The 22,266-nt window shown below is 43.1% G+C and overlaps 1 protein-coding gene across 1 annotated transcript in view; it reads right to left on the reverse strand.

Annotated features, from left to right (window-relative positions):
- The window catches only part of LOC110984281 (5'-3' exoribonuclease 1-like), a 45,118-nt gene that overhangs the window by 13,564 nt on the left and 9,288 nt on the right, over positions 1-22,266 (reverse strand). Inside the window, exons 9-28 of the mRNA XM_087147058.1 lie at positions 22,134-22,245; positions 21,210-21,309; positions 19,662-19,751; positions 18,584-18,740; positions 14,072-14,191; positions 11,858-12,027; positions 11,174-11,300; positions 10,407-10,499; positions 8,878-8,981; positions 7,996-8,121; positions 7,209-7,283; positions 6,998-7,085; positions 6,229-6,429; positions 5,601-5,716; positions 4,753-4,908; positions 4,299-4,506; positions 3,406-3,465; positions 3,181-3,313; positions 1,182-1,372; positions 128-297 (exon numbers count right to left, since the gene is read on the reverse strand). Coding sequence (XP_087003184.1) covers positions 128-297; positions 1,182-1,372; positions 3,181-3,313; positions 3,406-3,465; positions 4,299-4,506; positions 4,753-4,908; positions 5,601-5,716; positions 6,229-6,429; positions 6,998-7,085; positions 7,209-7,283; positions 7,996-8,121; positions 8,878-8,981; positions 10,407-10,499; positions 11,174-11,300; positions 11,858-12,027; positions 14,072-14,191; positions 18,584-18,740; positions 19,662-19,751; positions 21,210-21,309; positions 22,134-22,245 — 2,597 coding nt within the window. The remainder of the gene's footprint in view (positions 1-127; positions 298-1,181; positions 1,373-3,180; positions 3,314-3,405; positions 3,466-4,298; positions 4,507-4,752; positions 4,909-5,600; positions 5,717-6,228; positions 6,430-6,997; positions 7,086-7,208; positions 7,284-7,995; positions 8,122-8,877; positions 8,982-10,406; positions 10,500-11,173; positions 11,301-11,857; positions 12,028-14,071; positions 14,192-18,583; positions 18,741-19,661; positions 19,752-21,209; positions 21,310-22,133; positions 22,246-22,266) is intronic.

Genomic DNA, 22,266 nt, shown 5'->3' on the forward strand with positions numbered 1-22,266 from the left:
GAATGTTCCTCCTCTATATACTCCAGGATGCAAATATGTCCTAATCCCTAACAATTCTCACTCTTAGCTCATTCCGTTTCGACGAGTGGCATCGAATTACAGTCACACTGTATGTGAGTGTCCTTACTTGTAATTGATTGCTGCGGTTGGCTTGGACTGAACCTGTGCTTGTGACTGGCGCTGCTGCTGTTTTTGTCGCTGGCTCTGGCAAGACTGCTCAAGTGAAGCACCCAGCCTACCGATTATGTCCGAGTACCAGCCGCGAATCTGCGTTCGGGCATTGGGTTGCGGGAATACCTGAGTGTAAAACCAAAAAACACCACACAGTCAGGAATGGTCAGGTACCAGTTGCCAAATACGTGTATACCATTTGACTTAAACACAGTATGAGTGCAGGGAATACTCATGAGGAGGTGTAAGTAACAAGGATGAATCAAAACACGGTATGCCACCAAGAAGTGGACAAGGCGAGGCCACCTTTCACAGTGCATTGTGGGAAACCGACGATGATGCTTTCTGGGGACCTTTAATTGTTCCCATTGTTTGCTTGGTAGAAAATTCATATGTGTATTACTTGTGCCTGTAGTGGTAAGATGGTGGCATCTTGTAAGGTGGCAGACTGCCGGTCTCGTGACTTCAAAACCCCAAAAAGAAAATACTCATATGTACATGTATCCACTGATAATGCCATGTTTTTTTAACCGCAAACTTGGAAAATGGCCTATTTTTGGCATCTCTTGGCAGAACACTGTATTGTGAATTTCTCCTATTTCATGCAGTAAGAGACGGAACGTTCCATTACACTCAAGGCAGGCTGAGTGGAATGGATCATTCCATCCGTCATCAAATGAAATCATTCCATTCAATGCACGAATGTGAAACATTCATTGTTTGTTGTGCTCGATGCCCAAACAAATCCTGAAAAAATGCTGTGAATCTTTGTACGACACACAAGTTCAGAAATGTTTTGTGCTTATGTATAACTGTTACATGCTATTAATTGGGTGCAGGTGTGTCAAGTGTTATGACGAATAATGAAAGGTACGTGATCAACAATCTACCAATTAGATGACAGGGATTAATTCAGGAGTTGTAGAAACTGATATGAACTCGGTATCTATTCGCTAGCTTTTTACGACATGACCACATTTTACAGCCTATCCTAAAATGCAGCATCTCACCTGTGGTTTGACGACGGCTGTTGGCTTGTTGCTCTGCTGTTGGCCCTGTTCCTTGCGCATCCCGTACGATATGTTTATGATGGCTGTGGTCGGGAGCCTGTAACCACGGTTACCGGTGCAACGGATCACCAGACCACCAGGAAACTCCTCATCAAACACAATCTCGTAGATACAGTCAAGCACAGTGTCACCTACACAAGGATTAGCCATTAAGCTTACTGTCCACAAGGCAACCTCTAGTGTTCATGCACCAAGGGGACACTCATGCAGAAAGATCTGTCAGTGCTACATCCCCTCCGTGCATGAACAGTAGAGGGCGCAACCTGGTACACTCACATGCAAGGGCATGTTTGAACAACGACTGTCATTATTAGCCTGTAGTTTGACCTACATGTATACTGCCTGCAGGATAGACAGTTTGAACCATCTAGTCAACTACCTAGTTGAACCTGGCCCTGGAACCAAATGAACGTTAGATAATAAGTTCATTATAGATCCTATAAACACAAAACCCGGCAGAAGGTGCTGGGAAATGGAGGCTACATTGGCAGAGGTCGGATACAACTATGCTTTTGAAACAAATCCAATCACCTTGGACCGACTGTTAATCAAACTCTTCCTTGCGAGTGAACAGATAAGAAGTGTCATCTAAACAGGAGCGGTAAAGTTCAGTCAGTGGGCGGAAGGGGTAGGGTGCCTCATTTAATTTCTTTGAGGGGACAGTTTCTTTGATCAAAGCTTAGTCATGGCTCTGTAGACCCACACAGCCCCTCCTCCTTTTCCCCACAGACTGTTGAGGGGTTGAACAAGGCCGCCATGCACCTGGTCCAACCCACCACCCTTTTTCCCCACAGACTGTTGAGGGGTTGAACAAGGCCACCATGCACCTGGTCCAACCCACCACCCTCCCCCCCCGACTGTTGAGGGGTTGAACAAGGCCGCCATGCACCTGGTCCAACCCACCACCCTACCCAAAGTAAGGTCACTGTATCCAGGAACTCTCTGGCACTGAAGTAACTTCATTCAATACAAAATTGGTGTTTTCACTCTTGAAACACAATTCCAATTTTAACGAGGGGCACGTGTCTATCAGCTAACAATCTCCCTTGCTGACTACATTATCAATTGTCCGTCCCTAGGCTGGTGGAACAAATGCCATGGTTTCATTCCAGACCTAGATGTTGCCTTTTATTCAATGTCCAACATGATATCAATTGTTAGCTATATCTATCTACGTGTTATGTCAATTTTATTATATCATCATGTATCATTCTTGTTAACTTACAGCAGCACTGAAAAAATCTATCAATGTAAATGTAAACATACAAGTGTATGTAATTAACCACTTGACGACAGGAATTTTTTTCCGAAAGCCGACTCCAAGAATTCCAGCCTCGCTTGACCACAAAGGCCACCTGCCAAACCGCAAATTCTCGGTTTGTGGCCCTGCAGACTCTGCACGCTTTGATTTACACGGTGAAAAGGCTGATTGTTCGGTGGCATGCGGCTCTACTCACGCTTCCACATTCCCATTGCCTCTTTTCAAAGTGGGGACTATTGTGAAGCTGGTGATTATGATGTAAATTCAGCCTTTTCATTTCTTAGCAACACACAAAGGCCAATCACCATATATACAAGAGCCAGGGTCTGCCTTCTTTCACCGTGTTCGCTCGAGCGTGGGTCGAGAATAATAGCTGAAAGGTGGACTGAGGGATCTCAATTTTCACGGCGGCTCTTACCACTTCCCGGCACGAAGGGGTTAACAATTTGTTAACTTTCCAAATGGAAAAAACATGTCATTATCATAGCCATAAGTAACAGAATTCTAAGATACAATGACAAATTATTTGACAATCTGCTTTGAAAACTTCCTCTCCTGGTTGCGTAAGTGACTAAACACATTCAACAGCAGTAAAAACTTGGAAGAAACTTGAAACTCTGTCTAAAACTTAATGTGAAATTCCCCAGGGCATCTGTGAACTATGCTCAACGAACTCACCCGGCTGTATTCCAATGATGACTCCTCGTACGCCTAGAGGCACAGTGTGGCCCTCCTTGACGTTGATGACGCGATCAAACAGTTCGTGCTCCACTTGCAGGTCTGGGATTAAGTTGCCCATGTAATGAAGAGGCTGAAAGTTCAAGAGAAACAAACAAAGAGACACTGGTACACATTTCCTTGCTCAGATTTTTCCAGCAAAAAAAAAAAATGAAAGCAGCTTACCTTGTAGAGAAGGTGTGGTCGGACACACAATTTTTGCTTTCTGACTTTCAATCCAGCAACCTGACAGACAAAAGAAAAGAGTTAAGGAAAAACCACTTCAATCAAAAAACAAATGACTTGTGTTGATGAGTTAAGTGGTGCAGAACAGAGTTGCAGGATAGAGTTGGTAACCACAGATGGTTGGATTTGACCCATCAGACACGGTCTTTCATCCAGCATTTCCACCTCCATAACCTTCATTTCAATTGGCTGGTTGAGTTCTTCCATGTTCCTCAGAATAAAAGTAACCATGGCAACTCCCTCCGTATCAGCCTCAATCCAACCCATTCCTTTTCACTCCCAGTATGCTTACTGTAACTAGGCTTTCATTAGGTTATTAACTTGCCCAATTGCTCCAACCAGACAGCACTCCAAGCACCCCATCTCCAAAGTCCATACCTCTAGCTTTAACCCTTTCCCAGCAAAGTCCTGCCATCTCCACATCTAGCTTCCTCACATTTTAACCTCACTTTTCATGAGAATGATGACAACTCTTCTGAATTCTTCAAACTAACAGTATGGCTGTTTAAACAGTTTCTTTGAATTCATCCATTCAGACCCATTTTCCCCGGTAATTTTCATCGACCATTCCTGTAAATACTGTCTTCATCTCTCCACTATTGTTCATTGCTGTAGTCAAGTGCATGACAAGTCCTCTCACGAGACCAGTCCCAAGCACTTTCAAACGACCCCTTGTACACGCAGGTGTCAGGGTGAGCAATGACAAGACAACGGTTTGGTTATAGTTCATTTGAAAAGCTTGAGACATGGTTTAAGCCTGGAGGACCCGTGATGGACCTGTTTTGAAGAGACCCATGAGGGACTGAACAAGAAGAGAAAACCCCTCTCCCTACCTTCTTCACCTCGGCCTCAATCAGCTTGATGATGGGCTCATCCAGGTTCTTCAGGCCCACATCTACCTTGGAGACCTTGGCACACGGCAGGGCCTTGATGAAGTCCTGTAGCTCTTTCATTCGACCAGGCTGCCCATCAAACAGGTCATCTTCAAAGAACGCCTCTGCTCTTGGATTCTTACTAATGCGCAAGAACACTTCTGGAAACCTTGCAGCAAGACAGAAAAAAATGTTGCAATGTCAAACAAACAGTTGATAAAAATTATGAAAATTTAATTATATTTAAAGAGCTTGAAAAAAAAAACTGTGTGCATCTACAGTAGACCATTTAACTTGAGGCTAACCCCACCAAAAAATGCTTCAACTAGTTGCAAAAGAACTCTACCGTGGGCTACCTGTGCTCTTTTAAAACAAATTTTCGAAAGTTAGGCAAGATTTGAAGTTCCTGACTTACTTTGCCATGTAGTCTCTGATGATGTCTATGACCTTGGTTGAGTACAACCATGTTCCCGACTCGTCTTTCTTAGAGTAACCCTGGATCTCCTGGTTGGTCTTATTGAATTTCAGATTGAGGCCGATATTGAAGTTATTTGAGGCACCCACAGAGGAGCTGAAGAAAACAAGAGTGACACGTGGAGTGTAGTCAAGACTACCGCATCCAAGAGCATGACAAAGAAGAAAGAGCCCTGAAATTCCTAATATCAAGACACTTTCAGGTCCTAAGACTTACAGGTCTGAGGACCTGAAGGTTTAGTATCAAGACCAGGAGATTCTCAGGCTCAGGCATGGAAGTATGGACACCAAGGCAAGACCAAGACTGGAAGGTCCCAAAACCAAGACCTAAAGGTTCTAAGACAATGAAACCTAAAGGTCCTGATTAAGACCTAGAAAACCAGAGGTAAAGATGGAGGCCCAAACAATTATTTCCCGACCGAAGTCAAGATCTAGAGGTTCTGAGACCAAGATCTTGACTCAGACCCAGATGTCCCATGTCGAACACAAGACTGTATTTCTGGAGACTTAAATCAAACTCAGACCAAGAAAAAGAGGTCTCAAGACAAAAACCTCAGGCCAAGTTAACAAAACATGAAGGTCCTAACAAGAAGCTGACATCGACACCTAGTGGACTGGAAGCCATGCTCTAGACTTGAAGCTAATAAAAGGAACGACAGAGACATGGGAACTCTTTGACCTAGATCAAGACCTGAAGGTAGTCCTACTAAAATCCAGGCTGAATACTGGAGATTGAGATCGAGACCAAGACCTGGGGGGGGGTCCCTGCAATCCAATGTCCAATCTCACCTGTGCTTGGATCCTCTGCCAACAAAGATGCTGCCAGATAAACGGGAGATGATGAGAGATGTCAAGCCAAGACGCTGGGCTAAGATGTGAGCAGGGAGGTACTGAATCTCGTAATGCTGGGAAAAAACAGACAGAAACCGAGTTTAACTCCACTTACAATCATATCTCTGATTTGGACAAATCCCTCCAGACCTTGGGTGGATAAACCCACATGGGTAAATTACCTGCTTGGGGTAAATAACACAACTAAGCTAATTACACAAGCATACCCATGCAAGCTTCCTAAAATGGGCATGTTACCCACTCAGGCAGAATGCCAAACAGAGATTATTAACTTCTAAAGTTACCCATCACGGCAAGTTCATATTAACCTGGTCAACTAACAACGTGGCCATTTCTAAAAGTATATTTAAACAAAAGTGCCTCCTTTGCACTATTTATTTGTTTAAGCTCCTAGACGAGTCAATCATAGTGTGCTACAGTTGGTGCAAAACAGTGCTTGGGCCGACAGCCTCAACTCAACTTCCATCTCAGTTGTATGACCACGTGAAATGTCCCCTACTGTGATGCAATCACGCATAAAGTAAAAAGAAAACTACTTATCTACAATAGGTTATTAACTCCTTACGCTCTGTGAGTTCCTGAGGTGATTCAAATCTGGCTCTACAGGACAGGAGAGCGTAACACGGACTCGTCCATCCTCCACATCCACCACACTTCCCTGGCAGCCGTAGTTGGGCGCTCCCAGCATGAAGCAGTTAGACTGCTTGGGGAAGACCTCTTCCAGGGTCTTGAACTGCTGGAAAGTTGAGTCATGCACGGCTATGTCCTGTGAAAGATTGGTGAGATGACCAAAAAACACCATGACAACTGGAAGATTTGTGATGTAGGCCGCTCAGGAGATTGCAAGATGTGCATTTTTGTGCAGTGACACCACACTTGAGCGACACTCAGGCAATAACTTCAGTTGCTGCCATGTTTACACCCTATTAAGAACAGTCATAGCCATGGTGTGCATTGTGAACCCTAAACTAATATCATTTCTTGAATTTCATTTGCCAATCCGATGTAATATTGATGTGATAAGCATCCAAGTTACACATTTACCGCCTTGATATCATTTGATAAGAATGCAGCGGCCAGATCTCAACAGTCAAGAACTTACAATGGAGGGTTACAGGTTACACTTTAAAAAAAGGAAATTTACAGATTATAAGGAAGCGTTCAGTAGTGCAATGTCTATGCCATTTAGCCACACCTTCAACAAGAAGGTTAAACATAAACAGGGTCTGCCTATAACGGCACATGCATTGCACCGTATCCAGTAATTACACCCAGGAAAGCCTAAGGGAGAACGAGTGTTGTGTGTGGTGGCTGGAGTGGGAGAGTACTCTTACCTTGACCATCATCTGATATGCGTAGGCTACCGGAGTATCTGACCACTGCTTCTCCAGAGTGACCACTCCACTGTGTCCACTCACATACCTGGCAAGAGGCCAACAACGCAAAGTAATAAGTAGGCTGATTAGGAAGTTGCAGTGACAACTGAAAGGAGGAAATTCAAAATGTTATGCAGCTGAATGGTATGTTGGGTGTTGTAAGTCTTACCGTCTTCCCATTAAAGGGCAGGCGTAGACCAAGACGTATGACGGACCGATCTTCACTCCTTTCCTCTTGTGATATCTTCACATAGCATTGATTAGAAAAAGAATTCCCATAAATCTATATCAAAGAACATCTGGAAAACCTACCCAAAATGCATCTGACCGTATTCACAAGTCGGCCATATTGAATCAAAAGCGAGGTTAACTTGTATTTTGCGAACGTAAGACTGCAAATGAAACCAATGAAATAATGTTCATTACAGATTAATTTCATGTGCAATGATGGATCATTTTGAATGTGTGATTTATAAATGGTTTATGCAACATTTACAAAGAAAGTGAGGCACTGAACCCAAAATAGTCTGGCACCACCTCATTTTACAGATTAAACTGAATAAGATAAATTCAGGGAATGTGATCAAGAATGGCTCCCTTGTGAATAAGATCTATTGTTAAGTAATGAACTTACAGCACTTTATCCTCTTGCTAACTGGATAGAGGCACAGTTTGCAGAATCTCCAATTCTCAAGACAAGAATTCCATGTAATCTTTCAGTGGATTTAGGATTCAAAAGCTAAAAATTCCAAACTCCTTCTCATTTTGGAAAACCTTTAAGGCTAAATGAACGTAAAGTGCAGCCACTGTAATTATACACGCAGTTGAAAGTGAAGGAATCAGGTTGTATGCGGTTAAGACTTCCTAACAAATCAGGCTAAAATCCTACAAAGATAAGCAAACATTTTGGTTCCAAGTGATCCACCTGTAGCATAGTCAATTTAATCCTTCCTTACCTGTCTTGTATGGCCTTGATATCTTTGACCCAGGCAGCAGCGTCCCCATCGGACATGTCAAGTTTCTTGACACTGGGCTTCTCTGCCTGTTGGTCACTCCTCTGTTCGCTCTCAGCAAGTTCAAACCTAGTTCAAAGGTCAGAGTAGTCTTTGTTCAAGCTAACTCTAATGAGAACTGGGCCATGGCTCTTACTGTTTGTGTTGTAGAAGTCTTGTTGCATGACATTTTTTGTGCCGTTAGTTTATTTATTCATTACCGATTCACATCTGTTCATCCAACAGCTCATTTACTACCAAGTACAGCATGAACTGACAATTAAGACGACAATGAAGAAATGTTCAGTGTAGAGGTGGGAGGAAAACCCCTGATAAATTTTCCAGGGAAATCCAACAGAATCAGGCAGGGACTGAAAACCCCAACCACATGCTGACCTAGGTGGGACTCGAACTCGAGTCGCAGAGATGGAAGGCGAGGAAAGAGCCACTATACCAACCGGACTTCCCAGATGACACTTCCCCAGGATTTCCCAGGAAGGGTTATTGTAACTATGTACTGAAATTTCTGTATTTAAAGAGCATCTCTGAGGAAAACATGGTTTCTCTGATTTTATCTGTTCAAAGAAATATGGAAGCATCCAAATCGAATGCAGTGTCATTTGTCTTCAGAGCTCAACTATAACAAGCTAAAAGGGTTTTTTTTCTGTTCATGCCAAAATGCGAATTCTGAATGTAGATTGCGTCATTCGGAGAAAACAGAGAAAACGAGGGGAACCCTTGCCCTGTGTTCGTAGTGGACAAACGCTTGTCCATGCCAACCAGTCACAAACAATTGGTTTACAGAGAACATGGAACTGCAATGCAGTAATTTTTCTTTCTTTTTACCTAGTTGTGTCATCTGCCACAGCCACCACTTTGACTTCTTTCAGATGCGGCCATTCAGCAAAGCAGGACTTACCAAACACTTCACTGATTACATCCTCTGCCGTCTGAAAGTAACATACGGGTATGCTTGCGTAAATACAAGTTAGCCACATGTAATGAGGTCTATATGTACATGTACAGCTCAATGGCACATCCCATCCATCAACAATGATTAATACATGTTATGCATAATTTATGTTAATCTTGCATAGTCAGGCCCATACAACAGTCCATTGGCTACACCCTTCCTGTCTGCAATCAGCTCACAGGTGCATGAATTATGTTAATCACATGTGGTCCTGTACCACTTACATGTATATTCATTACAGAAGAGCATGAAAAATGTAAGTGTCAATGTCACAAAGTCATATTTCTTATAAAAATGTTTAGTGGCTACATTTCTATCACATGTAACTTTATAGGTGCATATTACCATTAAATCAAATTAAATTAAATTACCAGAAAGCCCTTTCTGGTTTGAGATTGAGCCCAGACAGCCCTTTCTGGTTTGAGATTGAGCCCAGAGAGCCCTTTCTGGTTTGAGATTGAGCCCAGAGAGCCCTTTCTGGTTAGAGATTGAGCCCAGAGAGCCCTTTCTGGTTTGAGATTGAGCCCAGAGAGCCCTTTCTGGTTTGAGATTGAGCCCAGAGAGCCCTTTCTGGTTTGAGATTGAGCCCAGATTGCCCTTTCTGGTTTGAGATTGAGCCCAGACAGCCCTTTCTGGTTTGAGATTGAGCCCAGAGAGCCCTTTCTGGTTTGAGATTGAGCCCAGACAGCCCTTTCTGGTTTGAGATTGAGCCCAGACAGCCCTTTCTGGTTTGAGATTGAGCCCACAGAGCCCTTTCTGGTTTGAGATTGAGCCCAGAGAGCCCTTTCTGGTTTGAGATTGAGCCCACAGAGCCCTTTCTGGTTTGAGACTGAGCCCACAGAGCCCTTTCTGGTTTGAGACTGAGCCCAGAGAGCCCTTTCTGGTTTGAGATTGAGCCCACAGAGCCATGTCTGGTTTGAAATGAAAATCACTGTCCCTTTTAATGTCAAAACTCACGAGTAAGTTTAGTTCAGTCCATTTTGACTGCAGAAGGAGAGCTTTGTAAGACCATAGATTGCTCTACTCTTTCATAAACTATTGTCTGCATGCCTATCATCGAATATAAAATGCTTTGGGGAGACAAAGCACATACCGTGGCTTTCCAAGACTATTCATAGCTATGAAGACATGCCTTTTGTCCAACACTATACGTAAAAAAGACTTTGTGAATCTCGCATTTATTTTGTCCAAAATGTAGCAAAACACGAGCAATGAAACCAATACAAACCCACAACTCTGGCATCAAAAATCCTGAAATCAGGCTAAGTTTCTTGTGCACCTTGCATCTGGCTAAATTGTAACTTCAATGGTCACAGCTGATTAAAAGCGAATATATCAGTGTTCCCTTTTCGCATCACACAAGAACAGTATGGCGGCATCTGGTATAAAAAAAGCTACCTACCACATCAGCATTCTCTGTTTTGATGGTAAGAATGATGCTCTCGCCTCGGCTGTTTTGCTGGAAGACTTTAATTTCCTCTTTGCTGAGTTTGGTCTGTGATGGACAAAAACAATCAACAGGATGTCATAACAAAAATGCCATGTGGCAAAGTCTTCATTATATTCACGGGTTACATGTCCTAGTATGGGTCTAGGGGATGTGCTTGGTTTTTGGTTTTTTGACACACTGTTTAAGCGACTTTATACTCCTCTTTATGGTACGAAACTGCTATGCATCCTTTCAAAGCTTAGTGTTGAAAACTGCACTTTTAAAATTAATGAACACTTTTCATGCTTTTCTACACAATAGAGGGCGCTGTTGCTGTGATGCCATTCAGGGAAGGCATTGTTCAGTTTATAGAATTTTTCTGTTAAAATTGGGATCCGAAATTTGCTCATAGAAGACGTTTCTAATGAGTTACTTGTAGGCTTTATACCTATCACCAAGGGAAAAGAAACAGCAAAATGTCAACAATTCCAGCAGTTTAAAGACAATGAGGCCTTCTTCCAGGACTAGCATCACAATTTAATGAAAACATGTATCGAGTGTAGCAGAGCATAAAACCGAAAAACACCACAATACCTAACGAAATAGGAAAACCAACAAATTGGAAAATAAGATTACTCAAAACAAGGTGCATTTCCAAGAGCTGCAGGAAAAACGTTACTGAATGAACTCTTTGAATTTTCTCCACATAGCAGAGACTGGTTCTTGACAAAAGGACTCACTCTGAATTTCAGATGATGCAACGTGGGGAAGCCGGGGAAGTAAACACCTGTCTTAACGCCTGGACGCAGGCCTCGTTGAAGCATGCTGGGATCAAGGTGAAAGATGTCCTTGTCTAACTCCTCATACCTTCAAGGAAAAAATAGGAATGATGTTAGACCCTAACTGGCCAATTCTTTACACCGCTAAGTGGGCATATGGTTTGTGGGAAGATTGTCAAACTGATCTGGAAGACGACAGCAGGCTCAGATTTTATCCAAAACTGCAGCAGGTCCCACAATAGTTGATGTCCTTCTCTGTTGGAACCGAACTACCAGTATGCCAACTATTGAGAATTGATTTTGGATTTTGCCCTGCCTGGCATGTATTATGATATTGTATACTCAGTAATTGCCCCAGAAGGCTTGTGAAAAAACCACAAGCGTACTCAGGTTGGACTTGAACCCAGAACTTCCCGCCTACTAGTACAGACGTCTGCAGCAAAAACTTGCCCCGAATCTCAAGGTATAGCAACAGTGTCTTTAGTATGGAGAAGTCATATTTTTGTTCACGTTAATTTAAAGAACTCAGTGTAACAGATAATATTCAAATTTAACACAGAAAAGGTGTATTGCTTCAACTGAAACAGCTGTGACGTAATAGTGAGCACAATCAGTGAAAATACCCCCCCCCCATAACTGCCTCACCTGACCCGGCAGGCATTGATGTCGGGGAAGTGCCCAGGTAGAGAGGACAGGTATTTGTAATTGAGTGTCTTGTCGTAGGTGTGCTTGAGGTGGGGCCCATGCTGATTACGACTTCGTTCCTCATCGGTCAGGTGCATGCTGACGCTGTCCATCGCCGCGAGGAGACGTTCCTGAAAAAGTTAACAATCAAAAAAGGTCATTTCACACTTAAACTGGTTGGTGCAGTGATACGTTCTACACATCTTCCACTTGTGTGACCTGGGTTCACATCCCACCGAACTCAATGTGAATTGGGTCTTTGGACCACACTATTTTTCATCGATGAATGGATAGGGTTTGAGTTGCCCAAACTCCTTTTCCAAAAATCTCACAAAAAAAGTGAAGTTTTCTGGAAGTTTGATCTGGTCAAAATTTTGGAGGCTTTCTGGTACATTGACAAGAAACTAGGTATTCATGAAAAGAATGGGTTGGAAACATTGTAGAAAGATTAAGGTTTAGATTGTGAATGTGGGGGCATTTGACCACCGAGCAATGACAAGCACCGTGATTTCCAAATGGTGGTGGCCGGGCGTGCGTGCACAGCGGCCGGTCAACATGGCATCCCATACATGGTAGTCCCACATGAGCAGCCGTACACAAGCAAGATATGGACTGCCTTCTAAGATTTTGTCTATGATGTCATAAGTTATGGTAATCACTGTTTTCATAACTGCTTTTCCAAGATAATTAATCAACAAGCACATGTAGGATGATATTTGATGGCTCTTCTGACTTTGTTCCTCTCAATTCTTACAAAAAAATTGTGCATTCCAACACAAAGTGTGGTTGGGGGATATTTTTGGCAACTGTTCAGCTTACTGTGCATGTACTTGTGAACTTTTCAATTGATTTTCTTGGGGCCGAGGTTAATTTCCTTCTCAATTTGGTAAAAGGTGTTCACGTTTTCACATTTGTGAAAACTGTGTGAATTTTTTCCCACTTGTGAAAAGTTTTCCCACTTGTGAAATGTTTTCCCACTTGTGAAAAGTTTTCCCATTTGTGAAAAGTTTTCCCACTTGTGAAAAGTTTTCCCATTTGTGAAAAGAAGGTGTGAGCATTTTTTCCACCAAGGGGAAAATTTTTCACAATTTGTGAAATGAATACTTATTTTGTCAGATGGAAAAATGCGAAAAATTTTCCCACTTTTGAGGTCAACTTTCAATCGCACTGTACTGTACAAATATATGTACATGTGCTTCATTTGTACTTGTGTCTCTCCTCTGTTTGAGCAACCCAACGTTCGTGTAACGACGTTTTACAATAAGTTAATGACTACTTTGAGGTTCTGGAAAATGCATTGATTGAACATCACAGTTCAGGGCGAGCAAAACAGGCAACATCCGAACTGGTGTATATGAAAATCATGTAGATGATTCAAACCCATTGCCATCTGAGCAAAAATTTCATAGCTTCAAAGCTCTAATGATGTTAAACACCAAAGAGGAAATGTTTAAAAACTGATTGATTGTGACAACCGGCTATTAAAATCACATCTGCCTTGTTTGTCAAAAACTAGAATCACAATAATATGAACTTATAACACTGTATTATGTCTCAATATCATACTCTCATTTCATTCAAAATGGTTATATGATGCCCTAATCAAAGCAAATGCTCAAATCATAAACATTGAGTTGTCTAGGAAAGGGTATTGAATTACCTATAAACCTGTACATATCAGTACACTGCAGTCATAGATACACTGCCTTGCCTGAACCACTCTGTCAGTGATCCTGCAGGTTGTGTGCATTTCTTCCAGTGCCCCAGCAATCAAGACATTTCACTCTGACAATCATTTCTTGTAGACAAAATTACAACCTTTTTAACTTGCTGGCACAATGTGACAAAAATAATTGACTAATGTGCTGTAGGACCTGGGTTTTTTTTAACCCTGAGAGTGCATGGCTAATGAGGTGGAACAGAAACTTTTCCACATCGTAACAGTCAAACACTGTTAGCGGAATTCTTTGTCATAGTGAGACAATGCATTGCAATATTTGAGGTGGTTTAAGAAAGAGGAGTACGTTTGACTTTTCTTGGTCATTCATCTTTTCTGTTCTCACTTGAAAAGCACTTGTACTGTCTTTGAAAGTCCCGAATTAAGATGCTGGCGTCTTTACAGTAAACAGCGCACAGATTGAAAATGTTTACCTAGAAGGGGACTATGAGACTTACCTCATCGATGAATGGAATGAGCACCACTGCTTCCCACTGTTGCAGTTTGCCATTGAGGTCGGTGTCAAAGTCCAATGGGTAGTAGTCAATAATGGGGGAGTTTTCCATGGTCATCAGTTTCTGAGGGGTAGTTTCAAGAGAATAACGTTAAACTGTGACTCCTCTCAACAACCAGCTCTTTGCCTTAAGATTTTTCCCTTGCGACTCACATCACTAACTTGGTAAATGGTATGAAGAAATGTTTGGTTAACAAAATCAGAGGAACCTCTCGTTACTTTTTAAAACTGGAACCAGTTCAATTCTTGAATAAAAGTCTTAAGAGAATTTCTAAAAAACAAACAAAATCAATATAGGAAACATGGCACACTTAACCAATTCCAGCCGGGGGCTCCGGTACCGGAGCCATAGGCCTTATATTTGGGGCCGGGGACTCCGAAATCGGAACTTTACTATAAAAAAAAAAGTTGCTGGGCGTTTCTTAAAAAGTTTGGGGCTGTCAGTTAAAAAGTTTAGGCCATCGTTGGCCGGTGAATTGTGACTTTTTTTATAGCCGGGGTGACTGAACTTATTTTATAGCCGGGGTGACCGAACTTATTTTATAGCCGGGGTGACCGAACTTATCAAAGCCTGAAATAAACGTACGAGCTCCTGAGAGCTGCTGGGCCCTGCCAATCAATCCCTGTATTCTTTCAGCGCAGAGCGCTGCAATTAGAGGAGGTAATCCGTGTATTGTTTTGCAGAGCGCATTTGTTCGCGCTGCTGGGCACTCGCAGGGGATTATCGCTGCACTGCACCGAAGACAAAGCGCGGGCTGTGCGGGCTCATTATGCACCTGCGCCCCATGAATGACCCGGCACAGGCGCTGCTGGCCCTTGCCACGTTGACTGACAGGGCACGGCCCTCGCTGCTTGAGAATAAAAACGCCGTGCAGTGTTCACGTGTTCATATTGGGTATCGTGTTATTTAGAGTACAGACAACATGGCTGAAGTTATATCCGGAGAATCCAGCTCTTCCAGTGAAAGCGAGTTTTATCTCAGTTCAGACGAAGTTTCTTCGTCTTTTTCATCACCGCCGTCACCTGCTCAAGTACAGCCAAGTACAGAAATTGACAGTGATGTACCCTTGGCGGTACATGCCAAGTGCAAGAGACAGTCCCGTACACAGACCGCCGCATCGACCAGCAGCAGTGCCGCACCGTTCCAATGGACAGATGAAGACAGTACACCGCTGAAGTACGGCTTCACCGGTAATGGTGGTGCCGTCGATCCCCACCTGCATCGCAGCTCGACCTGCAGTAAAGCCTTTGAACTGTTTTTTGACGACGTTCTCTACAACAAGATAGTGCAAGAGAGCAACCGGTATGCCGTGCAGAGGCCCGCTACGACATCGGCGCACATGCGATCATGGACTGATCTGAACACTAGAGAACTGAAGGCCATTCTGGGCCTTTGCATAATGACGGGCATTGCGAAGCACCCCACCCTTCATAGCTTCTGGTCCACCGACCCACTACTGAAGATGAGCCTATTCCCGTCCGTCATGCCCCTAGATCGCTTCCTTGCCATCCTGCAGTCCCTGCACTTCAACGATAACACCGCCATGCCAGATGACTGCACCGACCGCCTCTTCAAAGTGCGCCCAGTCGTCGACCATCTTGCTCAGAAGTTTGCCACTGTCTACGTTTCTCAACGGGACATTTCCGTCGACGACTCCCTGCTGAAGTTTTACGGGCATCTCCGCTTCGCTACCTACAACCCCAGAAAGAGGGCCCACTTCGGCATCAAGATGTACAAGTTGTGCCAGAGCACCGGGAGTGCCACCGGGTACTGCTATAACTTCAAAAGTAAAGGAGACCTCCGAGCAACTAAACAAGTGGTGATGGACCTGGTGAACGACCTAAGTGGTAAGGGCTACAACCTTGCCCTTGACCGGGCCTTCAGCAGTCCAGATTTGTCTCGACGACTTCACAACCAGAAGTTCAACGTCGTCGGCACCGTCATGGAAAACAGAAAAGGGATGCCGAAAGACCTGCAGTCTGTCAAGCTGAAGCGGGGCGAAACAGCGTCCCGGTCGGCCGACCTGGGTGTCAGCGGTTCTCTCCTGGCCATGGTGTGGCAAGACAAGCGCAACATCCGTATGCTCTCCACCATGCATACGGCAGACATCCGTGGCACCGGCAAGCAAGACAGGACAGGGCAGGAAAAGCAGAAACCGACCTGTGTCATGGAGTACAACGTCCTGATGGGGGGCATTGACAAGAGCGACCAACTAGCGGCAAATCATCGAGCAACTCGTAAGTCCCTCAAGTGGTACAAGAAGCTCTTCTTCTACCTGCTCGACTTGAAGCTGGTGAACAGCTACGCCGTGTACCTGGCCGTTGGTCACCGCCTCTCCTTCCTCGACTACCGCTTGAGTCTTGTCTGTGAGCTGCTGTTCGACGAGCCCTTGCCCGAGTACCGCCCTCAGCACGATACTCCACCATTCACCAACTCCCGCTTTGTCGGCCGACACTTCCCCGTGGACTTTGAGAGGACCAGCTATGGCGACTTCCGCTACCGGCGGTATGTCCTCTGCGCTTCCCGTGGTCTGCGAAAGAAGACGCACTTCGAGTGCGACACGTGCCACCAGCCCCTCTGCGTCGCCCCCTGCTTCAAGGAGTACCATACTGTCCACTAATTGACACTTTGAACATTTATTTTCATGGACATTTTCATTGACATTATATTTTGTGTTTTTCATGTGTGTTTTGACTTGATGCCCCACTTATCTAATGTAAAACAATATGTCATTTCTGGTGGTTTTACTAGGTGGTCATAGTTTCAACCTTTGAAAAAAATGACAAAAAAGACAAAGTTTCTGGAACGTACTGCTTTGAGGATGTAGTATTTTCATCTCTTGAAAAAGTGGCACATTTCCTTGTAATGGTTTTACTAGGTGGTCATGTTTTCAGCCTTTGAAAAAAATGACAAAAAAGACAAAGTTTCTTGGAAGTACTGCTTTTGAGGATGTTGTATTTTCATCTCTTGAAAAAGTGGCACATTTCCTTGTAATGGTTTTACTAGGTGGTCATGTTTTCAGCCTTTGAAAAAAACGACAAAAAAGACAAAGTTTCTGGAACGTACTGCTTTGAGGATGTAGTATTTTCATCTCTTGAAAAAGTGGCACATTTCCTTGTAATGGTTTTACTAGGTGGTCACAGTTTCAACCTTTGAAAAAAATGACAAAAAAGACAAAGTTTCTGGAACGTACTGCTTTGAGGATGTAGTATTTTCATCTCTTGAAAAAGTGGCACATTTCCTTGTAATGGTTTTACTAGGTGGTCATGTTTTCAGCCTTTGAAAAAAATGACAAAAAAGACAAAGTTTCTGGAAAGTACTTTTTATTCCTTGCACCAGTGTTTGATTTTTATTTGATTAGAAAGAGTGGAAATTTATTTTACTACTTTTATGAGTTCAACTATTTCAATGAGAAAAGAAAACAAGAGAAATGACAAGAAGAAAATAAGAGAAAAAGAAGTTCTCTCCAAATATTTGTCTGTGTGTGTATTTCTATGTGTACTTGATTTTATTGGTTTCTAAATTTTACTTGAAATTGTTTGGGAAATAAAGTTTGGGAAGGGAAATATCTTACACTATGGGAGGGAAAATGAACAAGTTGGGAGATAGAATATGAGAGCGGTTTGGGGGGGATATAAGTTTGGTAGATGGGAAAATATACAACAGAAAATAAGCCCAATAGCTTCAAAAAATAGCGAAAGTTACACGCAGCAGCGCCACGAAAAAGACACACTTTTAGACCCCTTTTTTACAGCATGAATTCATTTGTCTGTCATTGCCCGCACTCACTGAACAGTTGACATAGCCCAGTGCACGTGCAAAGCTTCCCATTCACTCAAGCCCAGTGCACGTGCACAGCTTCCCATTCACTCACCGCATATTACACGCTGAGGTCTTGACCGTCAATCGCTCCGCATAGCAACACGGCAGCATAGCAACGCACTGGGCCAAGGCCCGGAACAAACGAGCGCTTATGTAACGCACACAATGGGGGCTCTACACAGAGCGGGCGGCGTGGCCGCAAAACCGAAGGGTCAATGGAGGTTGCTTGTGAGGGCTAGACTCACCACGGGACACCCATTTTATGGGGTTTAGGCGTTCAGGAAAAAAGATATGAATTTTTGAAGATTTTTAAAAAACGAAAATATTAAAAAAACTGCCCAGCAGCGCATGTAACGGTTAAAAAAGCACCCGGCAGCAAGTGGTTAACACAGTAACAGACAGCCAGAGTGACAATGAGGAATGCATCCTCTTCTCTTTGTTCCGACCATCACTCTATGAATTACACTTTAGGTAATCTGCTGTAAGAGCCTCTTCAAGACTGGACCCGGACTTGGCTTAGACTTGACCATTTGGACTGGGACTTGAACTGGACTCCGATTAAAATGGACTTGAATTTGGCTCGGACTTGGTTAAAAGTGGGCTCGACTGCATCACTTGAAGGTTATAACATACCTGGTATGGCTCGGGAAGCAAGTCTTTGCTTGCTGCAGGCAGCACACCCAGAAGTTGCTGGAAGGGCAAGAACGGCTCACCTTTCTCGTACTTGAGATCCAAGTTGCTTATTCCCTGTAGGTCTGACATGTAAGGGGCGTAGTGGTAAGGGTAGAACCTACCAGAAAATAATCAGAAAGGAAAGATGTTGAGGGGATGGGAGACAATCCCATAGCAAGGATAGAACACCAAGAATATTCCACATTGCAACACAGGACAGAAAAATGACAGGCAACCCACTGATTATGTAAAACAAATCTCTGTTCCCGACAGGCTCTTCTCGGCAGATGGTTGAAAACCCGGATTATTGTTAAATGAAGACTTTCTCCTTCAAAGTATTGGTTTAATTTGTGAAAAAGACTTTCCTTAGCAAGGTGAAAGTGGAGAATTTCCATGTTTAACCCCTTCGCTACGGAGGATTGCTACTACCGCACCGTTGTGTGAGGATTAGTGCATACCACACATACAGTCTATTCACCATATAGCTGCTGGTTCAATGGGGCCTGCTGCTGGACAAAGCCCTCCATTCAGGGCAAACCACAGCCCAGCAGTCGCAGTCAAAATAATCCCGCCATGAAGGGGTTAAGTTGCGCTCAAATTCAGCTGTAAATTAAGAATTCTTTGAATGCAACACAGAGCCTTCAGATAAAAATTTTCAGTTTCTTTAACACTTTGAACCACAAATTCACTGTATAGGCTACATGCCTGAACAAGAGAGGAGCATTTATTACCAAGCAACAATTTCTACTGGGGAAACGCACTTTGAGCATACGTTTGTTTGCACACATCAGGCACAGAGCACAGACAAGTAATTTTGCAAATCTGTAACACATTTCTACAGGTGCCAGGCGCATGGCATTAGCGACATTTCACTATTGCCCCAGCCGCCGTGTCACTGCTGAAGTTTATTACAAAGCGTTTTTTCCACAGAAGAATAGTTTGTGTGTCTGCTGACTCCATACGCAAACGCACTGAGGTTAAATGAAGGGTTTGACAGAGTTCAAGACAGGGATGCTAAAACACCACACGCCTTACTCACCAACCCCAGGACTGAACACCATTGTAGTAATAATCCAAGATCCACTGGATAGCTAAGATGTAGTTGTACACAATCTCTGAAAGTTGTTCCCTGCAGGAGAAAGAAGGTTTACACCTGAATGTATCTGATTCACAGAAAAGATCTTGAACATGTACAGATGCCTCCAAGAGAGAGAAGGTTTACACCTGAATGTATCTGATTCACAGAAAAGATCTTGAACATGTACAGATGCCTGCAGAAGAGAGAAGGTTTACACCTGAATGTAACTGATTCACAGAAAAGATCTTGAACATGTACAGATGCCTGCAGAAGAGAGAAGGTTTACACCTGAATGTATCTGATTCACAGAAAAGATCTTGAACATGTACAGATGCCTGCAGAAGAGAGAAGGTTTACACCTGAATGTATCTGATTCACAGAAAAGATCTTGAACATGTACAGATGCCTGCAGAAGAGAGAAGGTTTACACCTGAATGTAACTGATTCACAGAAAAGATCTTGAACATGTACAGATGCCTGCAGAAGAGAGAAGGTTTACACCTGAATGTATCTGATTCACAGAAAAGATCTTGAACATGTACAGATGCCTGCAGAAGAGAGAAGGTTTACACCTGAATGTATCTGATTCACAGAAAAGATCTTGAACATGTACAGATGCCTGCAGAAGAGAGAAGGTTTACACCTGAATGTAACTGATTCACAGAAAAGATCTTGAACATGTACAGATGCCTGCAGAAGAGAGAAGGTTTACACCTGAATGTATCTGATTCACAGAACAGATCTTGAACATGTACAGATGCCTGCAGAAGAGAGTAGGTTTACACCTGAATGTATCTGATTCACAGAACAGATCTTGAACATGTACAGATGCCTGCAGAAGAGAGTAGGTTTACACCTGAATGTGTCTGATTCACAGAAAAGATCTTGAACATGTACAGATGCCTGCAGAAGAGAGACGGTTTACACCTGAATGTAACTGATTCACAGAAAAGATCTTGAACATGTACAGATGCCTGCAGAAGAGAGTAGGTTTACACCTGAATGTAACTGATTCACAGAAAAGATCTTGAACATGTACAGATGCCTCCAAGAGAGAGAAGGTTTACACCTGAATGTATCTGATTCACAGAAAAGATCTTGAGCATGTACAGATGCCTGCAGAAGAGAGAAGGTTTACACCTGAATGTATCTGATTCACAGAAAAGATCTTGAACATGTACAGATGCCTGCAGAAGAGAGAAGGTTTACACCTGAATGTATCTGATTAACAGAACAGATCTTGAACATGTACAGATGCCTGCAGAAGAGAGTAGGTTTACACCTGAATGTATCTGATTAACAGAACAGATCTTGAACATGTACAGATGCCTGCAGAAGAGAGTAGGTTTACACCTGAATGTATCTGATTCACAGAAAAGATCTTTAGCATGTACAGATGCCATAATTAAAGCTCTTTATTACAAAGTCATCAATCTGAGCCCATCTTATTTTCAACCAAGAAATTGTGTGTGTATTTGACTTTGGAAATGTGTGTCTTTTTTAACTTACTCTGTGATGTTGTCTATTTCAAACTTGCTGTTATAGTAGGCACTCTTGTGAGCTTTGAACTCTTCTTCAAACGTATCACCATCCTCCTGATCAGAGGAATCTGTGGATAAACAAAAGTTCTCAGGCAAGTTTTTATTAATTGAAGAAATCACAACATGCCAAACACTACAACTAACTTTCTTGTGACATGAACAAAATGAGGCATTAACCACTTGCTGCCAGGAAACCCCATTTTGAGCACCATGGGTTTATACGCAGAGCCGGGGTGCCCGAAATGGGACAAATGAGCTGGTCCGTGTAACAAAAGACCGTACTCTGAACAAAAGACCTCACAATTCTGGGCTCTCTTTACAGGGCAGCAGGCCTGGCTGAAATACTCAGGAGTCAATGAAGATTGCCTATGAGCTTAGAGTAGCCACCAAACACTCATTCATGTGGGTGTAAATGTCAATTCAATGAAATGATGACGTTTTGAAGAATTTTGAAAACTGAAAATCTTGAAAACCACCCGTATGTGCACACTACATTTTTAAAAGCATCCGGCAGCAAGTGTTTACGTTCGATTTCGTAAATACATGTACATCCATTAAGCTCCTCAGACTTATAGTTTTGACGGCCATGCAAGCCAGTAAGTATGAATAAGTAGTGACCCAGGGTTAAGTACACACAATGTACTTATACGTACATTCAACATGTTGGTGTTATGGTGCACCTTTATCAATAAGTGCGTTATGTTGTGCACTGCACCGCAAACCATACAGATGAGTTTATATGCTTGAGGGTCATGGAGGCCAACTTTGATCGCTAGACAAAAAATTCATGTATGACCACATTCTTTCCTGTTTTTGTGGATGTAACCATCAAAATTTCAAAGAGACATCCCCCCATTTTCTTGTACACTGATCGCACTGAACAACTACATACCTGCATCTTGACTTGAGTCAGGTGACTGACCAGCGACCTCTGACCCAGAGGCCAGCTTGAGACCCATCACTTCATCAAAGTTGTCCAGCAGAGCATATTGGTTGGAGTTGGCCTGCACAGGTCAAGATCAAGG

Source organism: Acanthaster planci, linkage group LG16 (genome assembly GCF_054643075.1).
Source record: "Acanthaster planci isolate LZ-2023a linkage group LG16, COTS_SCS, whole genome shotgun sequence".
In the NCBI taxonomy this organism is placed as follows: Eukaryota; Metazoa; Echinodermata; class Asteroidea; order Valvatida; family Acanthasteridae; genus Acanthaster; species Acanthaster planci.